This window comes from Dipodomys merriami, unplaced genomic scaffold (assembly GCF_024711535.1).
Source record: "Dipodomys merriami isolate MVZ:Mamm:240054 unplaced genomic scaffold, mDipMer1.0.p SCAF_307, whole genome shotgun sequence".
In the NCBI taxonomy this organism is placed as follows: domain Eukaryota; kingdom Metazoa; phylum Chordata; class Mammalia; order Rodentia; family Heteromyidae; genus Dipodomys; species Dipodomys merriami.
Window position 1 is genome coordinate 736,971 of NW_027204571.1, and position 27,696 is coordinate 764,666.

Genomic DNA, 27,696 nt, shown 5'->3' on the forward strand with positions numbered 1-27,696 from the left:
GGCCTGCCCCCATGGCAGCCATCGGAGGAACTCAACGTTACTGGCCCCTGCAAGGGACCGGTGGGGTTTCCTTTTGCCGTTCCTGGGGGGACCTGCCGCGGCCTGGCGGGGGAGGGTGGAACCCAGGACCAGCCCGGAGCAGGAAGTGAATCCCTCAGCATGCCTGCCTGCAGCAGCTGCTGGAACGAGGTTTTCCAGTATGAGACAAACAAAGTCACTCAGATCCAGAGCACCAATTATGGCACCATTAAGTGGTTCCTGCATATGATCGTTCTTTTCTACATTAGGTAAGTTGGGTAGGGGCTGGGCTAATCTCTGAGCCACTGGATGCACAGAAAAAAATCCCAGGCTGCGGCTGCGGCTGCACATCCTGAATTCATGTGGTTCCCAAATGTGAGAGGTGCTCAGGACAGCGCCGCTGGGCTCCAGCCGGGGCCTGCGGGATGAGCAGGGCAGGGCAGGGCAGGGCAGGGCAGGCCTGCCGCAGGTGGGAAGCTCTGGGCTCCGACCTGGATGAGATCCCAAGGAGGACGCCAGCATTCCAGGGCGCACCTGCTGACAACCAGAGGGGAGAAGAACGGGACCAAGCTTGTCAACATCATTTTAGAACCTCTCCAATGTCAGGAAAGAGCCTCCCTGGTTTCTTGTGTTTTCAGCAGAATATTGAGATGTAATTCATGCACTATAATTTTCTATTTAAAAATGGTTCTAGTGTGTTTACAGAGCTGTTTAACTCTCACCACAAGCAATTTTAGGAAATTTATACTAACCCCAAAAGAATCCTGATGGACTCAGTACAGTGACTCATTCCTATAATCCCAGCTATTTGGCGGTGGAGATGGGAGAATTATGGTTCAATTCTAGCCTGGGTGAAAAGTTAATCAAGACTTCACCTCAAGAAACAAGCCACAGGGTGGGGGAGAGTAAGGGAGGTCGGAGAGGGAAGGGATACTAGAAGGGGGTAACAATGCTTGACAAGAAATGTACTCATTACCTTACTCATGTAATTGTAACCCCTCTGTACAGCATCTTTACAATGAAATAAAGTTTTTAATGAAAAACAAAGAAAGAAAGAAAGAAAGAAAGAAAGAAAGAAGAAAGAAAGAAGGAAGCCAGGCACAGTGGTGCATGTGTTTGATCCCTGCTACATAGGAGACAAGAGTGTGAGGATCTAGATTCAAGGCTGGCCCTGGGGAAAAAAGCAAAACTCTACCTGCAAGTTAACTAAAACAAACAAACAAACAAAAATGGCTGGAGACAGGACTCAAGCATGGAACCACACACGCACCCCCCTCGCACCCCCTTCCAATCCCTCTCTTAGCCGGCATCCTCGACTCCCTACGAAGCCGCTTCAGTCTATAGTCACTTGCTGGGGACGTGTCATGTGGGTGGAATGATACACTCTATGGCCTTTTGTGACTGGCTGTCTTTCTGTTCTCAACGTTCATTCATGTTGGAGCATGAATGAACAGTACTGGGTTCTGTTCTGGCCCTGGCACTTGCTAGGCAGGTGCTCTACCACTTGAACCACGCATGTAGCTCTGCTTTATACTTTTTTAATGTCTGAATATTAGTGTTTCGTATGGAAAGACCACTTTTATATGTCTGTTCATCTACTGATAACAGCACAGTTGTCTCTCCTTGGGACTCTTAGGAACAATGCTGTGTAACACCCGTGTGCAAGGTTTCGTGTGGGTGAATGTTCTAGGCCTCCGAGTGGAGACCCATGTCCGCTTTAGGGGACCGGCCGGGCTGTTTTCATGTTCATCAGCAGAGTATGAGGGCTCTGGGTCTCCCCATCACCACCAACACTTGTTACTGTGGCTTTTTTTGAAATCATCACCAACTTAGTGGGTGTGAAGGGGTCTGCCACTGTGGTTTTGATTCTGCAAAAGAGGGCCTCCCTCTGGGTGGTGATGGTGGCCATGCTCACCAGGGAGCCCCATGGTCACTCAGATTTAGAGCAACCTATTTGATAATCCTGGACAAGTCACGTGACCTGCAGAGCCTCAGCTTCTGCACCTACATCTTCATACAATCGTTTTGACAATTAAAGAAGAAAAGGTGTGAAAACCCTGCATCACGATGGCTGGAGAGCATGCACTGAAGCCTCCATAACTGGTAGCTATTTGTCTGTCTGCTGGTCTGTCTATCTATTTATCTATGGATCTATCTATCTAGACTATATATGTATTTAGTCTACCTATTCTAGCTATCTACCTATTTAATATGTCTTTCTCTGCCTGTACTGACTGGAGCTCGGACTCAAGACTTCTCCTATGGCTTTTTTGTTCAAGATGTGTACTCTGCTACCTGAGCCACAGCTCCAATTCCAGATATGGGTGGTTAATTGGAGATAAGAGTCTCTCTGTAGATTTGCCTTTTTTTTTTTTGGGGGGGGGTCCGGTCATGGGGCCTGAACTCTGGGCCTGGGCGCTGTCCCTCAGCTCTTCAGCTCAAGGCTAGTGCTCTACCACTTGAGCCACAGCGCCACTTCCGGCTTTTTTCTTTTTGCTTATGTGGTGCTGAGGGATCGAACCCAGGGCTTCATGCATGCAAGGCAAGCGCTCTACCACTGAGCCACCTTCCCAGCCCCTAGATTTGCCTTTTTTAAGACATCTTTTTCTTTTTTTTTTTTTAATTTTATTTTATTTTATTTGAGAACATACTGTACAGAGGGGCTACAATTACATGGGCAGGATAATGCATACATTTCTTACCAAGCATTGCAGCCTCCTCCTTTGTTTACCCTTCATCTCCCTTCCCAGCCTCCCCCCTCCCCCCACCCAATTATACCCCCCTCCCCCCCTTAAGACATCTTTTTCTTTTGTCAGGGAACTCAGGGACTAGGCGCTATCCCTGAGCCTCTTTGTGCTTAAGGCTAGTAGTGCTCTACCATTTGAGCCACAGCACCACTTCTGATTTTTGAGTGGAGATTAATTGGAGATAAGAGTCTCACGGAGGCTTTTCTTCCCAGGCTGGCTTTGAAGCTTGATCCTCAGATCTCAGCCTCCTGAGTAGCTAGGATTACAGGCCTGAGCCACTGGCACCTGGCAGACATCTTTTTTCTTAAACTCAACAGAGTAGGTTCTGATGCTGGGAACAAGAAACCCTGTCTAAAAGCCAGGTGCTGGTGACTCGCTTCTGTAACCCTAACTACTAAGGAGACTGAGATCTGAGGACAGAAGTTTGAAACCAGCCTAGGAAGAAAAGCTAGTGAGACTCTTATCTACAATTAACCAGCAAAAAGGCAAAAGTGGAGGTGTAGCTCAAGTAATAGAGCACTAGCCTCTAGTGAAAAAGCTAAGGGAGAATTCAAGGCTCTGAGTTCAAGGGCCAGTACTGCTCACACACAAAAAGCAGTGGTGGGCCAGGTGCTGGTGGCTCACACCTGTAATCCTGACCCACTCAGGAGGCTCTGGTCTAAGGCTCCTGGTTTGAATCCAGTCTGGCTAGCAAAGTCTGTGAGACTCTTATTTCCAATTAACCACAAAAGGCTGGAAGTAGAGCTGTGGCTTAAGTAGTACAACACTAGCCTTGCACAAAAGAAGCTTAGGGACAGCACCCAGGCCCTGAGTTCAAGCCCCAGGACCAGCCCCAAAATAAACCAATAAAATAAATCAGTGAGTCACAGAAGTCACGGACTGTGGGTTCTGGAGCAGAAGGGAGGGCAGGGGAGGGAGGATTGGGAAGGAGAGGGAAGCATGCATGGTGAGAGCAGGAAGAGTTGGTCCCAGGTGGGCCTGGATTTAGTGACAAGGACTTGGCTGGGGAGGTGCTGGAGGGGGCGGGAGCCAGACTGGAGAGGGTGGAGGTGTGAAGGGATGCGGAAGGGATGCGTGACTCACTCTCTTAGAGCTGGGCTGTAGGAGGAGAGAGGCACCAAGTGGTGGTGGATGGATGGAGGGAAGCTTTCTTTTCAAGATGCTTAAATGCAGATGGAAAAGAAGCCGGGGGGGGGGGAGTGGATGGGGTGCATAGGGATCTCATCATCATCATCACTAGTCTTCATTGCCACCAACCAGCCACCTCAGCCAAGCTTGTTCTGTCCTGAGACTGCTCTGTTAGAGCTCTGTGTGTGTGTGTGTGTGTGAGAGAGAGAGAGAGAGAGAGAGACAGAGACAGAGACAGAGACAGAGACAGAGACAGAGAGACAGAGAGACAGAGAGACAGAGACAGACAGAGACAGACAGAGAAAGAGAGAGAGAGAGAGAGAGAGAGACAGAGACAGAGAGACAGAGAGACAGAGAGACAGAGACAGACAGAGACAGACAGAGAAAGAGAGAGAGAGAGAGAGAGAGAGAGAGAGAGAGAGAGAGAGAGAGAGAATCCTAGTGCTTGCATATTCTGGGCCTGGGAACTGTCCCTTTTTTTGTTCAAGGCTGGCACTCTACTACCATTTGAGCCATAGCTCTATTTCTAGCTTTTTTGGTGGTTAATTAGAGATAAGAATCTCCTGGAGGGCTGGGAAGGTGGCTTAATGGTAGGCTTAGTGCTTGCCTAGCATGCACGAAGCTCTGGGTTCGATTCCACACACATAGGAAAAGCCAGAAGTGGTGCTGTGGCTCAAGAGGTAGAACACTAGCCTCGAACAAAAGCAGCTCAGGGACAGTGCCAAGTCCCTGAGTTCAAGCCCCAGGACTGGCAAAAAAAAAAAATCTCATGGATTTAGCTGCTGGCTTTGAACTTCCATCCTTAGATCTCAGCCTCCTGAGTAGCTAGGATAACAGATGTGAGTCACTGGCACTGGGTTAGATACTTCTTTCTCTTTTCTTTTCCTTTCTTTCTTCTTTCCATCCTTCCCCCCACCCCTCAGTACTGGGGCTCACTTGTTCAGCTGGCCCTCTACCTTTAGAGTCTTGTAGACTTACATATTCTAGTTAGCTTCAAACATCTGAGTCTTGTGGACTTATGTGTCTGGGCTAGGTTTCAACTGTGATCCTCCAAATCTCAGCTTCCTGAGCAGCTAGATAACAGGTGTGAGCCATCAGTGCCTAGATTTAGACTCTTCTTTCTTACACTGAGCCAGAATCTGCCTCCTGTGTTCTTTGCCTTAGTTACAGCTGTGCCCTGTGTGCTTCTCCTACTTCAAATAGCGTCACACTGCTGGTCCTCGCTCCTTTTCTTTTCTTTTTTCTTATTTTTTGGTCAGTCATGAGGCCTGAACTCTGGGCCTGGGCGCTGTCCCTCAGCTCTTCAGTTCAAGACAAGCACTCTACCACTTGAGCCACAGCACCACTTCTGGCTTTTTCTGCTTATGTAGTGCTGAGGAATCGAACCCAGGGCCTCATGCATGCAAGGCAAGCACTCTACCACTGAGCCACCTTCCCAGCCCCTCCTTGCCCCTTTTCTCCACGTGCTCCCCCCTCCCCCCCTGACTAGGGCCATCAGCATACAACTGAGACTCTCAGCTAGGCCCCTGGTCTCGCTCTAGTTTGTCAAGGCCCTCTTAAAAGGCAGTGTGCATTTGTTGGTGAGAACGTAGAATGAATGGTTTTATCTTCTGTGGTTTGACAAAAACGTGCATGGCCTTTGACCGGAGTGCGTGATGAGGACACAGGTCCAGGGAACTGGAGGGTGTGATGAGGACACAGGTCCAGGGAGCCCCTGTGGTTAGGACCCAGGCTGGATGTGGAGTGCACAGCTGTGGAGTCAGTTTACTTTCAGGGCTCTCCTGACTTTCACCCTAGTGTTATCTTTGCTCAGAGTCCGTTGGGCTTGGCACAGAGGCCTCCCTGGCAGGGTGCTGCACACGGGCACCATGCTGGCAGGGAGGCAGCTGTGTGGGCACTCCACCGTGAGGGTCCTTCGTATCCACAGCCTGTGGATCGGCACTGTGAAGAACATCTTCCTGGTGGGCACCTGCTTCTACATCTGGTGAGTGGGCCCGGGCCTGGTCTCCCCTCACCTACCCCTGCCTCGCCTCTCCACCATCTCCCCATGCACCTGAGCCTGACCACACCACCTCCCTTCGCCTGCCCAAGCCCTCCAGCTCTCCCCTCCCTGGGACTCCAGCCCTGTCTCTCAGGCCGAGCTTGATCCTCAACTCCAGAATTCCCTTGTCCTGCTTAGAGCTGATAACCAAGGAGTTATCACCTCCTGTCTGGACTAAATCTAGGGCCTGCAATGGTGACATGGCTTGTTTGAGTTACCAGGCAAGGTCAAGACTGCACCGCTGGGCTCATCACTAGAATGTTCTTTCTGAAGGACAGGACACAGCAACCTCTCTTACGCATGCTCCTACCCCCTCCTTCTCCCCCCTTTCCATCCCCCCAGTCATCTTTTCCTTGAACCCAGGGCCTTGTGCATGCCCTGCAAGTGTCCTACTGCTAAGCTGTATGTGTTCTTTAGTCTGTGAAGGCAGCTTGTGCGGCTCTGGGAGGCTGGACTCCATTAAGGCTCAGCTATAACATGCTGAGTGCTTGCGAATTTTTCAAATGGTAGATGGTAGGTCAAACAGATCCAGTGCTTTGGATAGAGAATGCTGCATGTATTATATATGTGTTGTAAGACTGATGATTGGAGTTGTCTTCTTTTTTTTTTTTTGTGGGTCCTGGGGCTTGAACTCTGGGCCTAGGTACTGTTCCTGAGCTTTTATGACCAAGGCTAATGTTCTACCACTTAGCCACAGCTCCACTTCTGGATTTTTTGGCAGTTAGTTGGAGAGAAGAGTTTCATAGACTTTCCTGCCCAGGCTGGCTTTGAATTGCAGTCCTCAGATCTCAGCCTCCCAAGTAGCTAGGATTATAGGTGTGAGCCACTGGAGTCTGGCAACTAATCAAGTTTTGTGCTCTGCAAACCTCTCCTTCATCCCATCACCCCCTTCCCTTGGTAAACAGTACCCTGAACTTGGTGATGGTCATTCCTTGATCTGATCTGACATGGCATATGGCCATGTCTGTAAACATGTATCTTAGCTCCTTTATGAAAGTGAAATTCATAGAATATAAAATTAATCATTTCAAAAGAGAACAATCTAGTAGCATTTAATATAGTTGTATGAAATCACTTCTATCTAGTTCTGAAGTGTTTGCATCTTTCTTTCCTCGACCAGCAATCTCCCTGACTCTATGGGTTTGCCTATTCTGGATATTTCATATAAATGCCATCATATACTATAACATTTTTTCTTTACTGTATACTATAACTTTTTTTTGGTCGGTCGTAGGGCTTGAACTCTGGGTTTAGGCACTGTCCCTCAGCTCTTCAGCTCAAGGCAAGAGCTCTACCGCTTGAGCTACAGCGCCACTTCTGGTATTCTGGTGGTTTATTGGAGATAAGAGTCTCACGGATTTTCCTGCCCGGGCTGGCTTTGAACCTCGATCCTCAGATCTCAGCCTCCTGAGTAGCGAGGATTATAGGCATGAGCCACTGGTGCCTGGCTACTATAACTTTTTGTTGGTGGTGGTAGTTGTGGAACTTGAACTTAGGGCCTGGGCACCATCCCTGAGCCTCTTTGTGCTCAAGGCTAGTGCTCCACCACTTGAGCTGCAGCACCACTTCTGGTTTTTGAGTGGTTCATTGGCCTGGCACTGATGGCTCTTGCCTGTAACTCTAGCCACCAGAAAACAGGAAGGGTGCTGTGGCTCAAGTGGTGGAATGTTCACTTTGAGCTGAAGAGCTGAGGGACAGCGTCCAGGCCCAGAGTTCAAGCCCCATGACGGACCAAAAAAAATCTCATGGGGACTCTTCTGCCTGGGCTGGCCTTGAACCATGATCCTTGGCTCTCAGCCACCTGAGTAGCCAGGATGACAGGCAACTATGTTTTGTGTATGGCTTCTCTCCCTCAACAGACAGAATTTTTTCAGATGGCTGGAGAGAGGAGGAACATACAGTTACTATATGCAACGTACATTTTGGGGGAGCTGGATGCCACTTGGGGGTCGGGACGGTGGGGGAGGGCGGTGGACAGGCGACAGTGAGCACGGTGCACTGCACTCATAACCTAACTTGTTGGATTCAAACCTCTTTGTACAACTGCTTAAAAATAAACAATGGGGGGGGGGAGGCAATCAGTCACCCAGCAGAGCCAGGCTTTGATCGGAGGCAGCCATGAGCGAGCGCCTGTGCTCGAACCCACCACCGCCAGGGCCTCGCTTGGTCCCTTGGCGCACGAGCCGCTGATGGCCTCCCCGCCTGCCCCCAGCTTCGCGCTGCTGAGTGACAAGCTGTACCAGCGGAAGGAGCCGGTCATCAGCTCGGTGAACGCCAAGGTGAAGGGCATCGCGGAGGTGGCGGGCGGAGCCGGGGGGTCGGCGGCGGCGGGCAGCATCTTCGACACGGCCGATTACACCTTCGGGCTGCAGGTGAGCCCCGCCCCTCTCCCCTCCCGCCCCTCCCCTCTCCCCTCCCTCCCCTCCCCTCTTCCCGCCCCTCCCCTCTCCCCTCCCTTCCCGCCCCTCCCCCCTCCCCTCCTCCCCCCCCGTTTCACCGAGCCCGGCCCCGCCCGGCCCCGCCCCGCCCCGCCCCGCCCCGCCCCGCCCCGCCCCACCCCGCCCCGCCCGGCCTCGTCCCGGTCCGACACCAGAGCCACAAAGACGCGCGCCCTATTTTCTAAAAGGCTCTGTGAAAATCCCAACGGAGACCAGACGGTGTCCTCGTGCGGGCGGGCGGGGCCGAGTCCCGTCCGAGGCGCAGCCGCCGCAGCCCTGCGGGTTCCGGCCGCCCAGCCGCGCACGCGGGCCGGGGACGCGGCCTCGAGGCCCGGAGCCCGGAGCCCGGAGCCGGCCGGCCCTTGGAGGGTCCGCGCGGCCTTCCCCCAAAACAAGCCCAGAATCACCAGAGGGGAGGGGGGGGCGGGGAGCGGGGGGAGTCAGGGAAGGGGGGGCGGGGAAGGGGGGCTAACCACGGCCAGGCCAGGCGGAAGACGCCCCCGCCCCTTCCATTAGCTCCCGGGAGTGGCCCGGCCGCCCCACGCGGCCCCACGGCCCCCCACAGCCCCACACAGCCCCCCACGGCCCCCCACAGCCCCCCACAGCCCCACGGCCCCACACAGCCCCACACAGCCCCCCACGGTCCCCCACGGCCCCACACAGCCCCCCACGGCCCCACGGCCCCACACAGCCCCCCACGGCCCCCCACGGCCCCCCACAGCCCCCCACAGCCCCACGGCCCCACACAGCCCCCCACGGCCCCCCACGGCCCCCCACAGCCCCCCACGGCCCCCCACAGCCCCACGGCCCCACACAGCCCCACACAGCCCCCCACGGTCCCCCACGGCCCCACACAGCCCCCCACGGCCCCCCACGGCCCCACGGCCCCACACAGCCCCCCACGGTCCCCCACAGCCCCACACAGCCCCCCACGGCCCCACGGCCCCACACAGCCCCACACAGCCCCCCACGGCCCCACAAAGCCCCCCACAGCCCCACACAGCCCCACGACCCACACAGCCCCATGACCCACACAGCTCCACAGCCCCCACAGCCCCCCACAGCCCCCCACGGCCCCCCACGGTCCCCCACGGCCCCACACAGCTCCACAGCCCCCCACGGCCCCCCACAGCCCCCCACAGCCCCCCACGGCCCCCCACGGTCCCCCACGGCCCCCCACGGCCCCCCACAGCCCCCCACGGCCCCCCACAGCCCCCCACGACCCCACAAAGCCCCCCACAGCCCCCCACGGCCCCGCCACCCCAGCCGCCCGCAGGATGGCGCAGCTCTAAGGCTCCATGGCTCAGCTGTCAAAGCCTCACCCCCCCCCCCCCCCCCCCCCCCGCTGGGGCTCCAGAAGCTTAGAAGCTGCCAGGACGCCCAGGCTTCCTCCCCCCACAGGGGAACTCCTTCTTCGTGATGACAAACTTCCTCAAGACGGAAGGCCAGCAGCAGAAGCTGTGCCCGGAGGTGAGCGGGCGCGCTGGGACCGGGGAGGGAGGTGTGGGGTTAAAGGAACAGAAGGGGAGCCCAGGATGCATTTGGACCCACAGACACTGAGGGCGACTTGCCTCTTTGGTGGGTAGGGCTGCGCAGGGCAGGACAAGCGGGGGGATTGGGGACCACAGATCTGCCCCCCTGCGTCCAGGACGGGGACTGCTCCCCAGCACTGAGGCTTCATTAGGTCATGTAACTCGTTTCACACTTCAAAAGTCATATCAACTTCCCAGGGAAACCCACACAGCCCCGCCTGGCATGTCAGAACACCAGAACCCAGAAAGGTTATGAGCCTTGTCCAGGGTCACACAGCATCAAAGGGACCAGAGTTAAAATCCTGGTGTTCCCATCCACAGCAGCTCTTCCCAAGGCCCACGGTAACCTGTCTGCAGGATAGGTCGTGGGGAACACTCAGACCCCATGACCTCAACACCCCCACACCGCCACCCCACTGTCTTTCCTGACTTGGCCTAGCCCCCTCTTGACTTCCCTCTTGACTTTCTCTGTCTAGAAAAATGGCTTCCCTATCAAGGTCTTGCTCTGTGTTTTGTTTCTTGGGCTTTCTGGGCATGTACTGGGGCTTGAACTCCAGGCCTCATGTTCTCATTTAGCTTCTTTGGTCAAGGCTGATGCTTTCCCACTTGAGCCACACCTCCATGTCTGGCTTTTATGTGGCTAACTGAGATAAGGGTCTCAGGTTTTTCTGCCAGGTTGGCTTGGAATCTGGATCCTTAGATCTCAGCCTCCTGAGTAGCTGGGATTGCAGGCATGAGCCACCAGTGCCTGGCTCAAGTTACTGAGAGTTGTAAGGAAGAGAAAATAGGTAGGTGACTTCCACCCTCTGGGCCTGGATGCATTCATCCACAGAAAGGACCAATAACAAAACCCAGCTCTGAGGATGGCTGACAACCCAGCACCTCCCAGACGTGGTAAGGTGCACAGTCACTTTCTTTTTTTTTTTTTTTTTTTTTTTTTTTGGGTCCGGTCTTGGGGCCTGAACTCTGGGCCTGGGCACTGTTCCTCAGCTCTTCAGCTCAAGGCTAGCGCTCTACTACTTTAGCCACAGCGCCACTTCTGGCTTTTTTCTTATGTGGTGCTGAGGAATCGAACCCAGGGCCTCAGGTATGCAAGGCAAGCACTCTACCACTGAGCCACCTTCCCAGCCCCCACACACAGTCACTTTCTGTCAGTTGTCATTATGAGGGTGATGTGCAGAGGGGTGCCTGTTGCATTGGTCTTTTTGTTTTTTTTTTCTTTTAAACTGTATTTTCTTTGTCTTTTCTTTTTTGGTACTGGGGATCGAACCCAGGACGTTGCACTTGCTAGGCAAGCGCTTTGCCACTGAGCTACATCCCAGCCCTGCATTGGTCTTTTTGGACAATGTCACCCTTTCCTTGCTCTCTCCCCCAGTATTTTGAGTTACCAAGAGTGAAAGATGAAGAGCCAGGCACTGCCCATTCCCCACCAACCTCTGTTCTCCGGCCCCTGGAAACCCCTAGTCCACTTTCTGTGTGTCTGACTTGCGAGTTCTGGACACTTCCTGCAAATGGGCCTGCACAGCACATGGCCCTTTGTGCCCAGCTTTTTTCCCTCAGCATCAAGTTCTCAAGGTTTCCCCATGTTGTAGTTCATGTGGGTGCTTTGTTGTTCTTTTGGTGGCTGGGTAATATTCCACGGGTGGAATTTGTCCCTCCCTCCATTGATGGACATGAGTCCTGTTCTCACTTGGCTGTGTGTGGGGAGTACGGTGAAGGGCAGGCTTCGTGTAGACAAGGACATCGGCTCTCATTCCTCACTGTCCTGTCCTCCCCACAGTACCCCACCCGCAGAACGGTCTGCTCCTCTGATCGGGGCTGTAAAAAGGGATGGACAGACCCGCTAGGCAAAGGTACCGCCTGCTCTTTCCCGAGGGGAATCCTACGGGGTGTGGGGGGGTGATCTGGCATTCTGGTGACATTCTTGGTGCCCAGTCCAGGTCCTCAGCCCCTGGCTGTCAGCCGCCTTCTTCTACCACCAAACCACAGGCGATCTGGTACAAGCCCAGGTCCTGGGCTGTGTCCCCCAGACCAGCTGCAGCCTGCAAGTGCGACTCCCGTCTCCTGCGCCGGGAGCCCCTCCAAACCTGGCAGCCTCAGGTCTAACTGGCAGAACCATCGAGCGGCCCATCATATTATCTATGATGCATAACCTTGGGTCATCAGGGGGCTGGGGACAATGCCATGCTAGCCTGAAGATGACCTTCTCTCATGCCTTTATGAGGCATGCGACAGAAACGATAAATTAGCCGCTTCAGTGGCCAATGCCCGAGGCTCGCTCTCAGAAAGGCTGAGTGGCCAGATCTGCTCACAGTCCATGTACGTGTGAATCAGTGCACAGACGTCTTGGATGTGGCTGGCCCTTTAAGAGTTCAGAAGGCTGCCTCCACGTCCCTATGTCCTGTGTCCATCAGGTGGCACTCAGGTGGGTCTTGCCCACTTCCAGGTGCTGAGAGGAGACACAGTGCTCCGCTCCGGGCACCCCTCCTTGTAAAGAACCCCAGGGCCCAGCCTCCGCACTGCACGCGAGGCTTTCTTGTTCTTTCTAAGGGCTCGCTGTTCAGTGCTTGCGCCTGGGCTCTGCCCGGGCCGGTGGGGCAGGGCAGGTTCTCAGCTTGGGCTGCACCTGTGACCCCTGTCCTGCAACCCCGTCCTGTCCGCAGGAATCCAGACTGGCAAGTGCATCTCCTTCAACGCGACCCACAAGACCTGCGAGGTCAGGGGTTGGTGCCCGGCCGAGGCGGTCGAGGAGGCCCCGCGGTGAGTGGCAGCCCGGCGCCCGCTGAGGGCCTGTGGCCTCCAGTGCCAGGCACCCGCGACTCTGAGAAAGCTGTGCCAGCTGCCAGCATGACCACAGAGTTCCTGCCGACGCAGTGACATCGTCCTGTGCCAGCTGGCCACTCCTGTGCCTCAGTGCCCAGCAGGGTTTGTTCTGATTGGTCCCCAGCGCTGCAGTGTCCAGCAGGGTTTGTTCTGATTGGTCCGGGCTGATGACAAGGAGCAGAAAAATGGGGGAGGGTAGGAGGATCTGAGAGGAAAGGAGGAAGGAGAGAAAGGAAGGAAGGCAAATGTTCCCCAATACAACACGCATGTGCTGTACAGACTTGATGATTCCTTGCAAGGCTTTTCTCTACCGTACAGGGTCAGGATGTTAAACGTCAGAACCCTCAAGCACTGGTGCATTTCAGTGGAGAACAGCTAGACAGGACCACATTCCTGACTAACACATCTCTGCTGGGTGACCTGGGGCAAGTGGCTTGACCTCTCTGAGCAGCAGCATTGTCCTCTTCTATCAAATGAGAATCAATGTGTCTACCACAGAGGGTGCACAACCATGCAACACAATCATGATGTCTTGACATTAAAATAGCTGCCTGAGCCAGGCCCCGGTGTCTCACGCCTGTCATCCTAGCTACTCAGGAGGCTGAGATCTGAGGATCAAGGTTTGAAGCCAGCCTGGGCAGGAAAGTCCATGAGACTTTTATCTCCAATGAACCACCAGAAAACCAGAAGTGGCGCTGTGGCTCAAGCGGTAGAGCGCTCGCCTTGAGCTGAAGAGCTGAGGGACAGCGCCCAGGCCCAGAGTTCAAGTGCATCAACCAACGAAGAAAAAAAAAAGTCGCCCATTCCTGTGGCTGCCCAGACCAGGGAGACTCAGAATCGCTCTGCTCAGCACTGGTGGGGCAAAGAGGCTCAAAGGTCTCCGCCAGGGACAGGGTGGGGCTCAGGCCGCATTGCCCTGTGGGGCCCTCCATTGTGACCCCAGGTTCATTTCTAAGTCAGGAAGGTTTCTCTGGGGGAGGGAGGAGGCCTGGCCCAGCGGTGGGTGGCACATAGCCCACACCCCGCTAATTCTTGGATCCAGACAAGGGGCCCCTTCACGGGCCCTGGATCCTGGTTCCCGCCCTGCCAACAGCTTATTCATCAGACACACTGGGTCTGGAGCACCAGCTGCTGCACTGCTCTTTGGGTTGTTTACTCTTGTTATAAAGCCCAGGCTGGCCCCAAACCCACATCCTCCTTGCTTAGTTTTGAGTACTGGGATTTGAGGCATGAATCACCAAGCCTGGTTTCCAAGGCTAACACTTTAAATGACTTTCTACCCTGGACTTCCGTTTCCTCATCTGTTCTATGGATTCACTTAATTCATTTAACTGCTGTGTTCACTCTGCACGTTCAGCCCTGTGCAGCAGGCTTTGAAGTTTACTCCATGTGTAAGGATGCACAGGAGAGACCGGGTTTCATGGAGGACACAAGAAGTCTGAAATACCATCCAGGCCCCAAAAGCCCTTGCAGTATAAAAAACGAGAAGCTGGGTGCCGGTGGCTCACGCCTGTCATCCTAGCTACTGAAGAGGCTGAGAGATCTGAGGATCACGGTTCAAAGCCAGCCCAGGCAGGAAACTGTGAGACTCTTATCTCCAATAAACCACTAGAAAACCAGAAGTGGTGCTGTAGCTCAAGTGGTAGAGCGCTCGCCTTGAGCTGGAATGCTGAGGGACAGTGCCCAGCGGCCAGGCCCAGAGTTCAGGCCCCACGATCAAAAAAGAATGAAAACTCTGATCCTTAAAGTTCAGTGTGGAGTTAACCATGTTTGGAGGGCAAAGTCCAGTACTCAACAGGTATCTGTCATTAATAGGACTTTTTTTTTTTCTTAATACAAGTGGCAGAAAGTTCAGCGTCTTAAACTTTAGCTTTAAGCTGAAGTTCACTTCAGAAAACAGGCGGGGGTGGGGAGGTGGAGGGGGTGGGTATTATTTTTTGGCTGTGTTTCTGACTCCAGTAAATGAGACAACCAGAGTTTCTGGCTTCAGGCAAGGCTTGATCCAGGCCTCAGAGTAGTGTCAGTAATATTCTTGGTCCTTTGGGGAGGCTAGTCTAGATACAATGGAGGAAGGGAAAGTGGAGATCATATTGACAAAAGTGAGGGGGTGCTGGGCCGATGACAATGACTGTTCACAACGGCGGCGCCCTGAGCAGGGCCAGAGCAGGTCCTCGGAGTCAGAGGGGGGCCGTGGACTGTGCTGGAAGACACCCCCCCCTTTCCGTGCCAGGCAGCAGGACACTGGCTCCCTCTATCCACAGCCATCTTTCCTAGGCGCTTGGCTGCCACGGGCTAAAAATGCTGCCTGTCTTATTTAGTGTTGTACCCCAGTGCCTGGCACCATGCCCCATACCATAAATATTTGTGTTGTAGATGAGTGGGTGGATGGATGGATGAATTAGTGAGTAGACTGATGGGTGGGTGGGTGGATGGATGGTGGATGAATTAGTGAGTGGACTGATGGGCGGGTGGGTGGGTAGATGGTGGACAGGCGGATGATGGGTGGATGGCGAGTGGCCTTGCGGTGGTCTGGAATCTGAGTGCCTGTCCTTTAGGGAGTGTCCCATGCTCCTTCAGCCCGGTGCTGAAGGCTGGGATGCAAGGTGAGACAGGCGTTGTCCTCACACTGCCCGAAACTCAGCCGTACGAGGGAAGCCACCCTGGGGTGGCAAGCGGACCGGTTCCGGCTCCCATGTCACTCTCCACAACGATCAGCACTCACATGGCAGGCCTCCTAGATTTTGTCCCTAGTATGCTGGTGGTTACACACTTATCAACACACAATGGCACACACCTAGCCACGGTTCTACCAGAGTGTCAGAAGTGACACAGTGCTGGGCGCTGGTGGCTCACGCCTGTAATCCTAGCTACTCACGAGGCTGAGATCTGAGGATCATGGTTCAAAGCCAGCTCGGGCAGGAGAGACTGTGAGACTCTTATCTCCAGTAAACCACCAGAAAAAACCGGAAGTGGCGCTGTGGCTCAAGTGGTAGAGCGCTCGCCTTGAGCTGAAGAGCTGAGGGACAGCGCCCAGGCCCAGAGTTCAAGCCCCACGACCAACCAAAAAAAAAAAGAAGTGACACAGTAACTGCCATAGGGTCTCAGGAAGGCAGATGCTGTTCTTGGGGAGGCTGGCGGCTTTGTGGGGATGTATGGAAGGTTCTACCCACTGGGGTACTGTATCCATCTCTCTGCACTCATTCCACAAAACCAGAAGTGTTGGCCTTGCTACCCCGTGGGACCCCTGACCCTCATTCCTTTCTCCCAGGCCTGCACTTTTGAGGAGCGCTGAAAACTTCACAGTGCTCATCAAGAACAACATAGGCTTCCCCGGCTACAACTATACCACGTGAGTGCCCAGGAAGTCCTGCTGTATCAGTTACCATGGCAATTTAACAAATGTCCTCAAACCTAAAAAGCCCCAAATGACAGCAGCTTTTTCTCTCCCCCAGTTTCCATGGGTTGGGAATCTGAACCTCAGTGGGGTGGCCGCTCGGGACCTTGTAGGCCACAGTCAAGTTCTTAGAGCTCTGGCCCCAGGCAAGCCTAGACCCGACTGTGGCTCTAAGAACTTGACTGTGGGAGGGCTCATCTTCACTCCACAGTGCCCTGATTACAAGGCGCTAGCTTTCCCAGCGACACGCGATCATAAGAAAGCAGGTGGGCAGAAATGGTGGTGCTGTATTTGGCAGCAATGCCCTATTATGTGGGAGACAGAGGACACAGTGGGGCCCGGTCTGCTCCAGTACAGATGCCCGCGTCCCGTCCCACACAGGAGGAACATCCTGCCAGATCTGAATGTCTCCTGTACCTTCCACAAGACTCAGAATCCACAGTGCCCCATTTTCCGACTAGGAGACATCCTTCGGGAGGCGGGAGAGAACTTTTCAGAGGTGGCAATTCAGGTCAGTGGTGTCTGGATTCAGAGGGAGGGAGGTTGGGGGGGGGCGTGTCTTGCTTAGGGAGGCCAGGGAGCCAGACACGCTGGGCCTTAGAAACACGGTTCACACCATCCAGCACGTGCAGCACCCTCGTGTAACCCCAGGCCAGTGGGCGAGTCTCCTAGGATGTTGATTTCCAGTGTTGCTGTGACAAATGTGTGCTTCAAACAAAACGCCCTTTCCTGTTTCTGGAGGTCAGACCTAGTTTGCCAGAGTCAGAAGCAAGGTGTGAGTGGCACCAGGCTCCCCCTGCAGGCTGCAGGGGAAAATGCACACCCTGGCCTCGGTCACCAAAGCCAGCAGCAGAGCATTTCAATTAAGTGGTCACAATGGCTGTGTCTCCTTCTAGTTTTGTGAGACAAGCTCTCATTATGTAACCCTGGCTGGTCTCAAACTCTTCCTGTTTCAGTTCAGCTAGTGCTGGGATTACAGGTGTGCACCACTGTGCCCAGCTCTCAAGAATCTAGGGCCAAGTTCCGTCTCTCCATTGTAAAAAGCTTTGTCTTTAGGGGAGGAAGTGTTTATTTTTTTTGGGGTCCGGTCGTGGGGCCTGAACTCTGGGCCTGGGCACTGTCCCTCAGCTCTTCAGCTCAAGGCTAGCACTCTATCACTTGAGCCACAGCACCACTTCCGGCTTTTTTTTTCTTTTTGCTTATATGGTGCTGAGGAATCGAACCCAGGGTCTCAGGCTTGCAAGGCAAGCGCTCTACCACTGAGCCACCTTCCCAGCCGGGGAGGGAGTGTTTATAAGAGGGGCTTGTAAGTCCACCTGGGTCACCCAGGATGGTCTACCATCTCCGGACCCTCCATTTGCTCACCTCTAGAGGGAGCCTTCCCTGTGGGCATGCTGACAGATGAAAGGTATGTGGTATTTAAAGGAGGTCCTGAATTCCAGTTAGCCTTGATTTTTCATGTGGTGAGGGGAAAGGGGTTAAAGGAATTTGAGTTCAGGCCCCATTTACTGGAAGCCGTGTCAAGCATAAGGATGGAAGAAGAGCAGGTGGGGGGGAGTGAGGGAGTGAGGGAGGGAGAGGGTTTTGTAGCTGGCTGTCATGGTGACCTAACTCACATGTATGGCTCTAAAATCTTTAGACATCATTTTCCTTCTAAAAGAAACCCTTTCTAAGGCTGCGATGGCGCCACGCCGCACCATCTTCAGCCTGTTTGCAGACTTCTCATGTTGACCTTGCATGCAGGGAGGAATCATGGGCATCGAGATCTACTGGGACTGCAACCTAGACCAGTGGAGCCATCACTGCCGCCCCAAGTATAGCTTCCGCCGCCTGGACGACAAGACCACCACCGAGTCCCTCATCCCGGGCTACAACTTCAGGTACGGGGACTCCACAGGACGGGCTCAGCTGGCCTGGGAGCCTCTGGGCCGGGCTGGATGGCCTCTGTGGCAGGCAGTAAGGCCAGCCAGGTTTCTCAAGGCAATAACAAGAGCTGGTGGCAATGTGAATGCGCTGTACAACCGCTCAAAGCTCAGAGGACTAACCCCCATCGCTCTCAGCGCAGCCCTCTGCTGAGTTCTCCTCTGTCGTGAGGCTCATCCGAGACCCTGTCAGTGTGTACATGGGTACTGTGTGGGGTCTCTCTGTTCCCAGGGCACTTCAGATTCTCTGTAATGGTGACATTAATGGCCACAGCATTGCATGTAAGGGTCATAACAAGGGTCAAGTGGCCATCGGGGTTCCTAGATAAAATCAGGAGCAGGTCAACAATTTGCTCCAAACCCACAGCTACCAGCCCGGGCCACCTGGACCCCACCCCTTCATCCTGGGCTCCGGGCACCCACACCTTCCTCTATTATTGAATATTTGGGTTATTTCTGGGTTTTATAACTACAAGTGTCCTTTCCCTTTCCCTTCCCTTTGCCAGTCCTGGGGCTTGAACTCTGGGCCTGGGTGCTGTTCCTGAGCCTCTTTATGCTCGAGGCTAGCACTTTACCACTTGAGCCTCAGCGCCACTTCTGGCTTTTTCTGAGAAGTTTATTGTAGATGAATCTCATGGACTTAACTGCTCAAGCTTGCTCTTAACCATGATCCACAGATCTCAGCCTCCTGAGTAGCTAGGGATAGAGCCATGAGACTCCAGTGTCTGGTGTTTATTTGTAGTACTAGAGCTTGAACTCGGGGCCTGGGTGCTATCCCTGAGCTTTTTCATTCACATGCAAAAATGTGTGCATGAATGTTCACAGCAGCCTTATTCATAATAGCTAAAAACCAGAACCGACCCAAATGTTCAGCCTAGAGCTACATTTATGCAATAAAAGGCTAGCTAGTATAGATTAAAAAAAGAAGCCAATGTCTGACACTGCCATGGGAGGTCAGCAGCTCCACAGGCACCACACTGAGGTGGGAAAAGCCAGACCTGAATGGGGTGCACTCTGTGAGTCACGCTCCAGACCCAGCAAACTCATCTGTGCTGTAGATTGCCAGGCTGGGCGGGGCAGGAAGTGACAGGAAAGGAACCATGCATGCTCAGGAAGCAACTTGGAAACCATTTTAAGATCTGGGAATCCCTTCAATCCCTTCTGTATGCATAGTCTAGTCTAGCCGCCACACGGGGGCTTGGACCGCACGTTCCCAGGCCCCCTCACCTCCCATCTACTGGTTCATACAGTTCAGGGCTGGGGCCCAGTGGGGCCTACTGCTCACTCGAGTTTGCCAACTACTGCTGGAGATGGACCTCGCCTGGTCCAAGAAGCAGACCCGGGCCCCCTAGGAGCCTGTCACAAAGCAGGACCGCAGTCCCTCCCTCCAACTCAGCAAAACACTGTGTATGAACATGACCTACTCATTTGAGAAGTGCTGACGGACGCAGCACCTCCTGGCAGCCCCAGGCTGCCTCCTTCCTGCCAGCTTCACCTGACTATATGTGGTCTCTACAACCAGGGGCTCAATGTGCTGAAAGCACACATTCTCGCACCTTCCCAGCCCACCCCCCACTAGCATTCTCAATGGCTCCTGAAGGGTTTACTCAAGCCATCACGCTGCTTTATATGAACTCGAGAAAGTCTATATAAAAATCTGAACTTCTGGGGCTGGGAAGGTGGCTCAGTGGTAGAGCACTTGCCTTGCATGCTCAAGGTCCTGGGTTCGATTCCTCAGCACCACATAAGAAAAAAAAAAGCCGGAAGTGGCGCTGTGGCTCAAGTGGTAGAGTGCTAGCCTTGAGCTGAAGAGCTGAGGGACAGCGCCCAGGCCCAGAGTTCAGGCCCCACGACTGGACCCCCCAAAAAAACAACAACAACAACAAAAAAATCTGAACTTCTGCTTTTCTCAAAAAATAAAAAAAATAAAAAAACCACCCCAAAACAACTATTGGGGGAAAATGAACAGTTAAACAATCCTGGGTCGATATTCCATGGGGCAGCTGGTGGCCAGCGCTAAGATTACACAGTCCTCTGGAGAAAGGACAAGCACTTTAGCTTGGTCTCTGTCCCCTGCTCCTAAACGCCTTCTAGCTGACCCACACTATTCCCGTCTTTTATCTTCATGGCCCCGTTTGAGGGCCTTGACACCAAGGGTGGCGGAGGCTTTCTGCATCCTCTGTGTTGATGAAGCTGTTCCTAGGCTAGGTCACTTTTTTTTTTTTTTTTTTTTGTCGGTCGTGGGGCTTGAACTCTGGGCCTGGGCGCTGTCCCTCAGCTCTTCAGCTCAAGGCTAGCGCTCTACCACTTGAGCTACAGCGCCACTTCCGGTTTTCTGGTGGTTTATTGGAGATAGGAGTCTCACGGTTTCTCCTGCCCGGGCTGGCTTTGAACTGCGATCCTCAGATCTCAGCCTCCTGAGTAGCTAGGATTACAGGCGTGAGCCACCAGCGCCCGGCTGGCTAGGTAACTTCTTGACGCTCCCCTCCTGCTCTGCTGAATGGGCTTGTGGCCATTAGTAAGAACAGAGGACCGGATGCTTGCTCCCTCAGCAGAAGTGAGCAAGGCAAAGAATCAATCACGACAGCACAAGTCCTTGGAGTCCCTGAACAAGTCTAAGAACACGGGCTTCCTGGTGGGATGTGAGCTTTCTCAAGACCGGGGGGGGGGGGGGGGGGGCTGTGACATTGAGATGCTTTTAGAATAAAGCATCTGCGCATCTTTTGTCTGGAAAGAAGAAATCTTTGGCCAAAAATAAATCCTGATCTGATGGGTAAGCAGACACAGTATTTTCAAATAGCCACAGAAAAGAGAAGGAAATGACAGGTTATATGAGGTATGAGAAAAGGTGGTATTTTAAAAACACAGAAGTTGGAGAAGTTCACATGTCCTCACGCAGTTAACACGTTGAGTCTGTAGTTTACATCAAGCGTAAGGTAGGATAGGCCTACACAGAGTGCACCAGACATTTCTCAGTTCCAGCACAAGTATTAGTTTCTGGTGGCTGCTGTTTAAAACTTGCCCCAAATTTGGTGGTGTAAAACCACAGACATGTTTTTTGCCCCTCACAGAGGGCAGAAGTATGGAACGATGTTCAGCAGGGCCATGCCTTCTCCAAAGGCTCTCGATTCTGGTGGTTCTAGGCATCCTGGACTTGTGGCTAAATCATTCCAGTCTCTGCCTCCCTCTCCACAGGCCTTCTCCCTTGTCTTTTTTTCCCTTCAGTTTCCATCTTCTTTCTCTTATAACAATGCCAGTCATTGGATTCAGGACCACTCTATATCCAGGATAATCTTCATCTTGAGATCCTTAACTGCATTTTTAAATTGTGGATTCTCAAGCAAGGTCACATTTGTAGGCCCTGGGGCGCTAGTTACTTAGACATAACTATCCGCTGTGGGAGTCACGAGTGGACCCATTACAGTGGGCAAAAAAGCAACATTGTCAAGGAAGCAGCATTCCTCCAGTGTGGCCCACTGATAAGAGCAGAGATACAGGTCTCCGGAAACATCTCAAGCCTTCTGGAACCAGTCTGTGAGGTTCGGAGCCAGGAGCCTACCTCTTGAACACATTCTCCCAAATGATTCTTGCCCTCAGCTGCTGCAACAAGACTCTAGAAGCAGAAACTTGAGTCCTTACAAATGTGGCCATCCTGGGCAGGCCAAGCCCGGTGTGGAGGGGCCAGGCACCCTTGCTTGTATATGGAAGATCCAGATCCCTCAGTGGAGCAGGAGGTAGAAGCACCACACACAAAGGTGTTGAAACATCTCCAGGCGAGACTGACCACCCAAGGCAGAAAATATCCACCTGCCATCAGCCTGGAGTTTAGATTTCACAAGAACTCTCAGGTGCTCTGTTTTGGCAGAGCATGTGTCTTCTGTGTTCTTTTCTCCCAACACATATAAATAGGTTGTGAATAACGCCGAAAGAAAACAAATAAGCTTACCTTAAAGCCACCAGCGGGAGGTGGTGAGGGGAGGAATGCAGGCGAGTTTGGTGAGAATATGGTTAAGACTTTTTTTTTTGGGGGGGGGTCAGTCATGGGGCTTGAACTCTGGGCTTGGGCACTGTCCCTGTGCTCTTCAGCTCAAGGCCAGCGCTCTACTGCTTGAGCCACAGTGCCACTTCTGGTTTTCTAGTGGTTTACTGGAGATAAGAGTCTCACAGAGTTTCCTGCCTGGGCTGGCTTTGACCCGTGATCCTCAGATCTCAGCCTCCTGAGTAGCTAGGATTACAGGCGGAGCCACCGGCACCCAGCAAGATTTTTCTTGACCATAGCGCATGTGGAGTGACTGGGGCTTGTGTCAGGCTGCAGTTGAGGAAGGCGGCTGAGTGACGGCACAGGTGGATCCACACCATTAAAAGGATTTATTTCATATGTATCTCAAGAGGGGAAGATTGGCATGGTCAGGAGGCAGAAAGGAAGGGAGAATGAGGCCTAGAAACGTCCCTGCCATCCCACTAGGAAAGGCAGGTGGGCTGTGGAGCCAGCTTGGGGCTGGCTAGTGTGACTAGGATTACTGGGGTGGGCTCCCCTTGTCTGGCTCTGGCTCTACCCAAAGGGCATATGGTGAAGGTGCACTGTCTGGTGCTTAGGATCGAAGATTTGCCCTCTTTGGCTGTTTTGTTCTGGAAGCCAAGCCTATGCTTCCTCCATTAGGAACAATCATTGTTTGAAGTTATCATTTCTTTAAATTCCTCTGCTTACTGTGAATCCCATATTGGTTCAAAGTTGTTCATTGTAACCTGACACTAAAGGCAGTTTCGGGCCGCCTGTGCTGATGGTGGAGGAGGTGCCCGGGCTCTGGGTGGCCACCACGGGTCCGGTTCTTCTCTCTGGCAAGCACAGTGGGGGCAGAAGGCAGGCGGGGCAGCTACCAGCTTCGTTTCTGCTCTCTAAAATGCCAGTGCTTGCGGAGACTGTGGGATCTACAGATCTTCTTCCTCCTGCAGATTTGCCAAGTACTACAGGGAAAACAATGTGGAATATCGGACTCTGATCAAAGTCTTCGGGATCCGTTTTGACATCCTGGTTTTCGGCACTGTAAGTCTGTCCTTCTGTGCCAGCACCTCCATCCCGGAACTGGGCCCTGACTGCTGTGTGGCTCATGGTCACTGTCTGGCCCTGTGCGACTCGCTTGTGGGATAAGTGGGGAGGAAGAAATGTCCTCGGGGGTCCTGCCTGTGAGCAGGCCATCAGAAGTCTGTGATAAAAATTTGAGGAAAAATTCTAATAGTCAACTTTAAAGTATTCCTATAGAAGCTGGACACCAGTGGCTCACGCCTGTAGTCCTAGCTACTCAGGTCAGGAAAAAAAAAAAAAGAAGTGGAATCGTGGCTCAAGTGATGAGTGCTAGGCTAGCCTTGAGGGAAAAAGCTCAAGGCCCTGAGTTCAAGCCCCACAATGGGTACAAAAGAAAAAAGAAGAAAGAAAATGGAGCTAGGGCTCAAGTGGTAGAGCACCAGCCTTGAGAAAAAAAAGCTGAGAGACAGCACCCAGGCCCTGAGTTTAAGCCCCAGTATTGGCACACACACACACAAAGTACTCTGATAGAGAGGAAAGGTGAGGAATTGAATAGGAAAAGGAATGGAAGGGAAGGAAGGACGGAAACTCATTGCAAAATAGCTTATAACAGAACTCAATTCAAATTGGCTTAGAGAAAAAAATGTCTGTGTTTTTTTTTGTTGTTGTTGCTGTTCACATAACTGAAACATCCAGGGGTCATTGGGAGTTCAGATAAGGCTGGATCCAGATGTCCAAGCCACGTTATCAGGAACCAGTCCCCCATCTTCACATTGGTCCCGGTTGGCCATCTCCACAGGACAGTGTACTTCTGTCGTCTTGCCAGCTGAGTAGCCTCCATGTAAAGAGAATTCTCCAGAAGTTCCAGCCCAGGCCTCAGGCAGAAGCTACTGACTCTGCTTAATTCCTTCTGAGCCGCAGCCCCCTCTACACCAGTCCCATTGATCAGGGGCATGCTAAGTCCCAGCAGCTGGTCTTGAACCAACCCTGTCCTGGCCCAGAAGCCAGAAGAGAGGGCCCAGACTGAGATGAGAGACGGTTCAGGAGCAAACTGGGGTGCTGTCTCCATGGGGTGCTGCCTATGATTGTATCACATTGGGTTGTTGTGGCCCGAGAGCCACTGTGATGGAGCCACGTGGAAGGAAGGAAAGGTCACGGAGGAGAAGAGCACGAGGTGCCCATGGGGAGGAGTGAGCTTTGACCTTCCCTGGCTCTCCTCTAGTGTGTGTTCTCTGGGAACGTTCTGGAAGGCAGAGGCGGGATGCACAGTGGTCGCTGTCTCTGTGACAGTAAGCGAGCATGTGGGTGTGCGGGGCTCTGCGCCCTTCTAGAACCAACAACTGCCAGTCAGAGCACAGCATTGCTTTGCTCTGCAACACTTTTCCTACTCTGTTTGCAGGGAGGGAAATTTGACATCATCCAGCTGGTGGTGTACATCGGATCCACCCTCTCCTACTTTGGTCTGGTAAGAGAATTCTCTAGCCCGTGTTTTAAGGGATGAAGTGGCAGCCAGTCCTGGTAGCACATGCCTATAATCCCAGCACCTGGGGGACAGAGGCAGGAGGACTGAGTGAGATTCAAGGCCAGCCTAGCTGCATAGTGAGAATACCTCAAACAATGAGGAAAAAGAAGCTTCTGGAGCTCAGTGCTTGTCTGTTTTCCCCAGGCCACAGTGTTCATTGACTTTCTCATCAAGACCTACTCGAACAGCCTCTGTCAGACCTGCGTTTATTCCTCTTGCAAGTGCTGCAAACCCTGCATGGTCAACGAATACTACTACAGGAAGAAGTTCGAGTTCATTGTGGAACCAAGCCCGGTAAGGCATACTGTGAGAATGGAGCACCAAGGCTCCCCAAGATCCTGCTGCTGGGTGGAGGCCGGGAGGAATATGCCTTTAGCCTGCAGCCAATCAGACCTGGGAACCTCATCTCTCCCATGAGTCCTCTGGTCCCAAGGGAGAAGAAAACAAAAACAGAGAAGCAAAATAGGTGGAGAAGACAAACTTTTATGCTCTAGAATGTGTCAATTTTGATATTAAAAAAAGAAGAGGATGATGCTGCTGAAGCTGGGCACTGGTGGCTCCCGCCTGTCATCCCAGCTACTCAGGAGGCTGAGATCTGAGAATCGAGTTCAAAGCCAGCCCAGCCAAGGAAGTCCATGAGACTCTTATCTCCAATACTCAGAAAAAGCTAGAAGTGGCACTGTGGCTCAAGTGTGCAGTGCTAGCCTTGAGCACAAAGAGGCTCAGGGACAGAACCCAGGCCCTGAGTTCAAGCCCCAGGTGGGCTTTGCTTTATAGTTGCCCACCTAGTGGCACCGCGAGAACCCAACCAGGACATGTGTGTAAGACACACACTGCAGTGATTAACAGTTAACAGATGACTGTCCTCACTGGGGAGACAGCATCTACCCACATGTCCGTTGGGTAAATAGTGAAAGAAACCACAGTAAGTCCAAGGTAAGGAATGGCCGGCGCTGGGGAGACAGGTGACAGAGGTGACAACAGCAGATTTATTTTTGTCATGGTGCCCCAAATTCAGGGCCTGGGCGCTGTCCCTCAGCTCTTCAGCTCAAACCTAGCCCTCTATCACTTGAGCCACAGCACCACTTCCGGCTTTTTCTGCTTATGTGGTGCTGAGGAATCGAACGCAGGGTCTCATGCATGTAAGGCAAGCACTCTACCACTGAGCCACCTTCCCAGACCTTCAGCAGATTCTTATCTAGCACTCCTAAGTGCTTATACATATTAACCCACTGAATCTTCACAACAACCCTACAGATGGGTGCTTACTATCTCTTTTTAGATGTGAGGAAACTGAGGCCCAAAGAGGTCAAATGATTTGCTCCGATATATACAGCTAGTAGTGGGAGAGCTGTAACTCTAACATGGGCAGGAAGGCCTTGCTCATAACCACCAAGTTATAGGTTCATGAGCTGAGAGGAGGAAAACAGCAAACAGAATAATATTAACATATGTCAAATAGGTTTAAAAAGGGGCCCCCACAAAGCAAAACACTAGGTGCAGTTATACTTGCCTGTAATCCTGGCACTCAAAGTGGCAGAGGATTATAAATACAAGGTTGATTGGCTATATAGCAAGATTCTGTCTCAAAAAAATAAAAGGGGAAGGAGTTCATTTTTACCACTAAAAAGTCACTATTCCATGGCCCATTATAGAAGGAAATTTAACAAACATATAGACAATTTAAGTCAGGTGTTTGTGGCTCACACCTGTAATCCTAGCTAAGCAGGAGACTGAGATCTGAGGAACAGTTTGAAGCCAGCCTGCGCAGGAAAGTCCACGAGACTCATCTCCAATTAACTTGAGCTGTGGCTCAAGTGGTGGAGTGCTAGCCTCCAGCAAAATAGCTAAGAGACAGGACCCAGGCCCTGAGTTCAAGTCCCAGGACTGGCACAGAAGCCAAGACAAATCAATAAACCATCCAAGTTGCAGTACCCTGGCTTTCTGGAGCTACTGAATCAGGAAGTAGAATTGCGTTGCGCTAGCTTCAGCAGGGGACGGGTAAGCTGGCTGTGGACAGGCTGGCTGGGTCGGGGTGGGGGGCTCCGGCTGGGTTTCTGATGTACCCTCGGATGTACCCTTCCCGGCGGGTTGCCGGTGCAGCGGTTTGTGCTCTGAGAAGTAACTCTTGCCTTTGGCTGGAGTTAGGAGCCTGGGCGACAATGGACACAATGTCGCTCCCTCTCTAGACGCTGAAGTACGTGTCCTTCGTGGACGAACCTTACATCCGAATGGTGGACCAGAAGCTGCTCGGGAAAAGCCTGCAGGACGCCAAGGGCCGGCCGGTCCCGGTGAGTACCGCGCCCCGCCTTCTCGGAGGGGAGGGAGCCGAGCCTCGCGGGCCGGGGTGGCCCCGGCTCACCGCCGCGACCCTTGGCCCTTGCAGAGACCCGAGTCGGACTTCACGGCGCTGTCCGCGCTGCCTCTCCCGGACCTGGACGTGGACTCGCAGCCCGAGCCGGCCAAGGCCGAGGCCGAGGAGCTGCAGCCGCTGCGCGGCGCGCCGGCCCCGGAGCCCGCGGACGGCCCGAGCCCCGGCTGGTGCCGCTGCGGGCGCTGCCGGCCGTCCGCGCTGCCCGAGCCCCGGCGGCCGCTGGAGGAGCTGTGCTGCCGCCGCGCGCCCGGGCCCTGCATCACCTCCTCGCCGCTCTTCGCCGCGCTCGTGCTGTGCCCGCGGCGCCTGCAGATGCTGCTGCTGCTCCGCGAGCCGCTGGGCGCCGCGCCGCCCGCCGCCGCCGCCTCGCGCCGCCTGCGCCACTGCGCCTACCGCTGCTACGCCGCCTGGCGCTTCGGCGGCGCCGACCTGGCCGACTTCGCCATCCTGCCCAGCTGCTGCCGCTGGCGCATCCGCCGCGAGTTCCCGCGGGCCGACGGGCGCTACCGCGGCTTCCAGAGCCCCTGCTGACCGGCGCCCGCGGGTCCGCGCCGGCCCGGCCTCCCCACGCCGGCCACCCAGCCCGCGGCCTTCGGGTCGTTCCAGACCCCAGAACATTCCACCGACGCCCCCCCCCGCCCCTCCCAGCTGCTAGGCTCTGGAAGGCTGAGCCGCCCGCCACGGCCGAGGGACCGACCCGCCGCCCGCAGGAGGCTGGCGGGCTCCACAGCCAG

At 53.7% G+C, this 27,696-nt stretch overlaps 2 protein-coding genes across 4 annotated transcripts in view; one reads left to right on the forward strand and one right to left on the reverse strand.

Annotated features, from left to right (window-relative positions):
- LOC138840929 (intraflagellar transport protein 81 homolog) overlaps positions 1-27,696 on the reverse strand; it is a 154,808-nt gene that overhangs the window by 118,571 nt on the left and 8,541 nt on the right. The gene's annotated exons all lie outside the window — the stretch shown is intronic.
- LOC138840930 (P2X purinoceptor 7-like) lies at positions 91-27,542 on the forward strand. The gene is made up of 13 exons (XM_070041366.1): positions 91-287; positions 8,147-8,306; positions 9,774-9,842; positions 11,685-11,757; positions 12,568-12,664; positions 15,996-16,076; positions 16,503-16,632; positions 17,865-18,001; positions 22,997-23,087; positions 24,466-24,531; positions 24,733-24,882; positions 26,778-26,879; positions 26,975-27,542. The coding sequence occupies exons 1-13, from the start codon at positions 160-162 to the stop codon at positions 27,491-27,493; spliced, it is 1,803 nt and encodes a 600-aa protein (XP_069897467.1). The 5' UTR covers positions 91-159; the 3' UTR covers positions 27,494-27,542.

Coding starts and splice junctions, on each gene's coding strand:
- LOC138840930 (XM_070041366.1), top strand. CDS start 160: ATGCCTGCCTGCAGCAGCTGCTGGAACGAGGTTTTCCAGTATGAGACA. Junction 8,307..9,773: donor ATTACACCTTCGGGCTGCAG/GTGAGCCCCGCC, acceptor CTCCCCCCACAG/GGGAACTCCTTCTTCGTGAT. Junction 26,880..26,974: donor CCAAGGGCCGGCCGGTCCCG/GTGAGTACCGCG, acceptor TGGCCCTTGCAG/AGACCCGAGTCGGACTTCAC.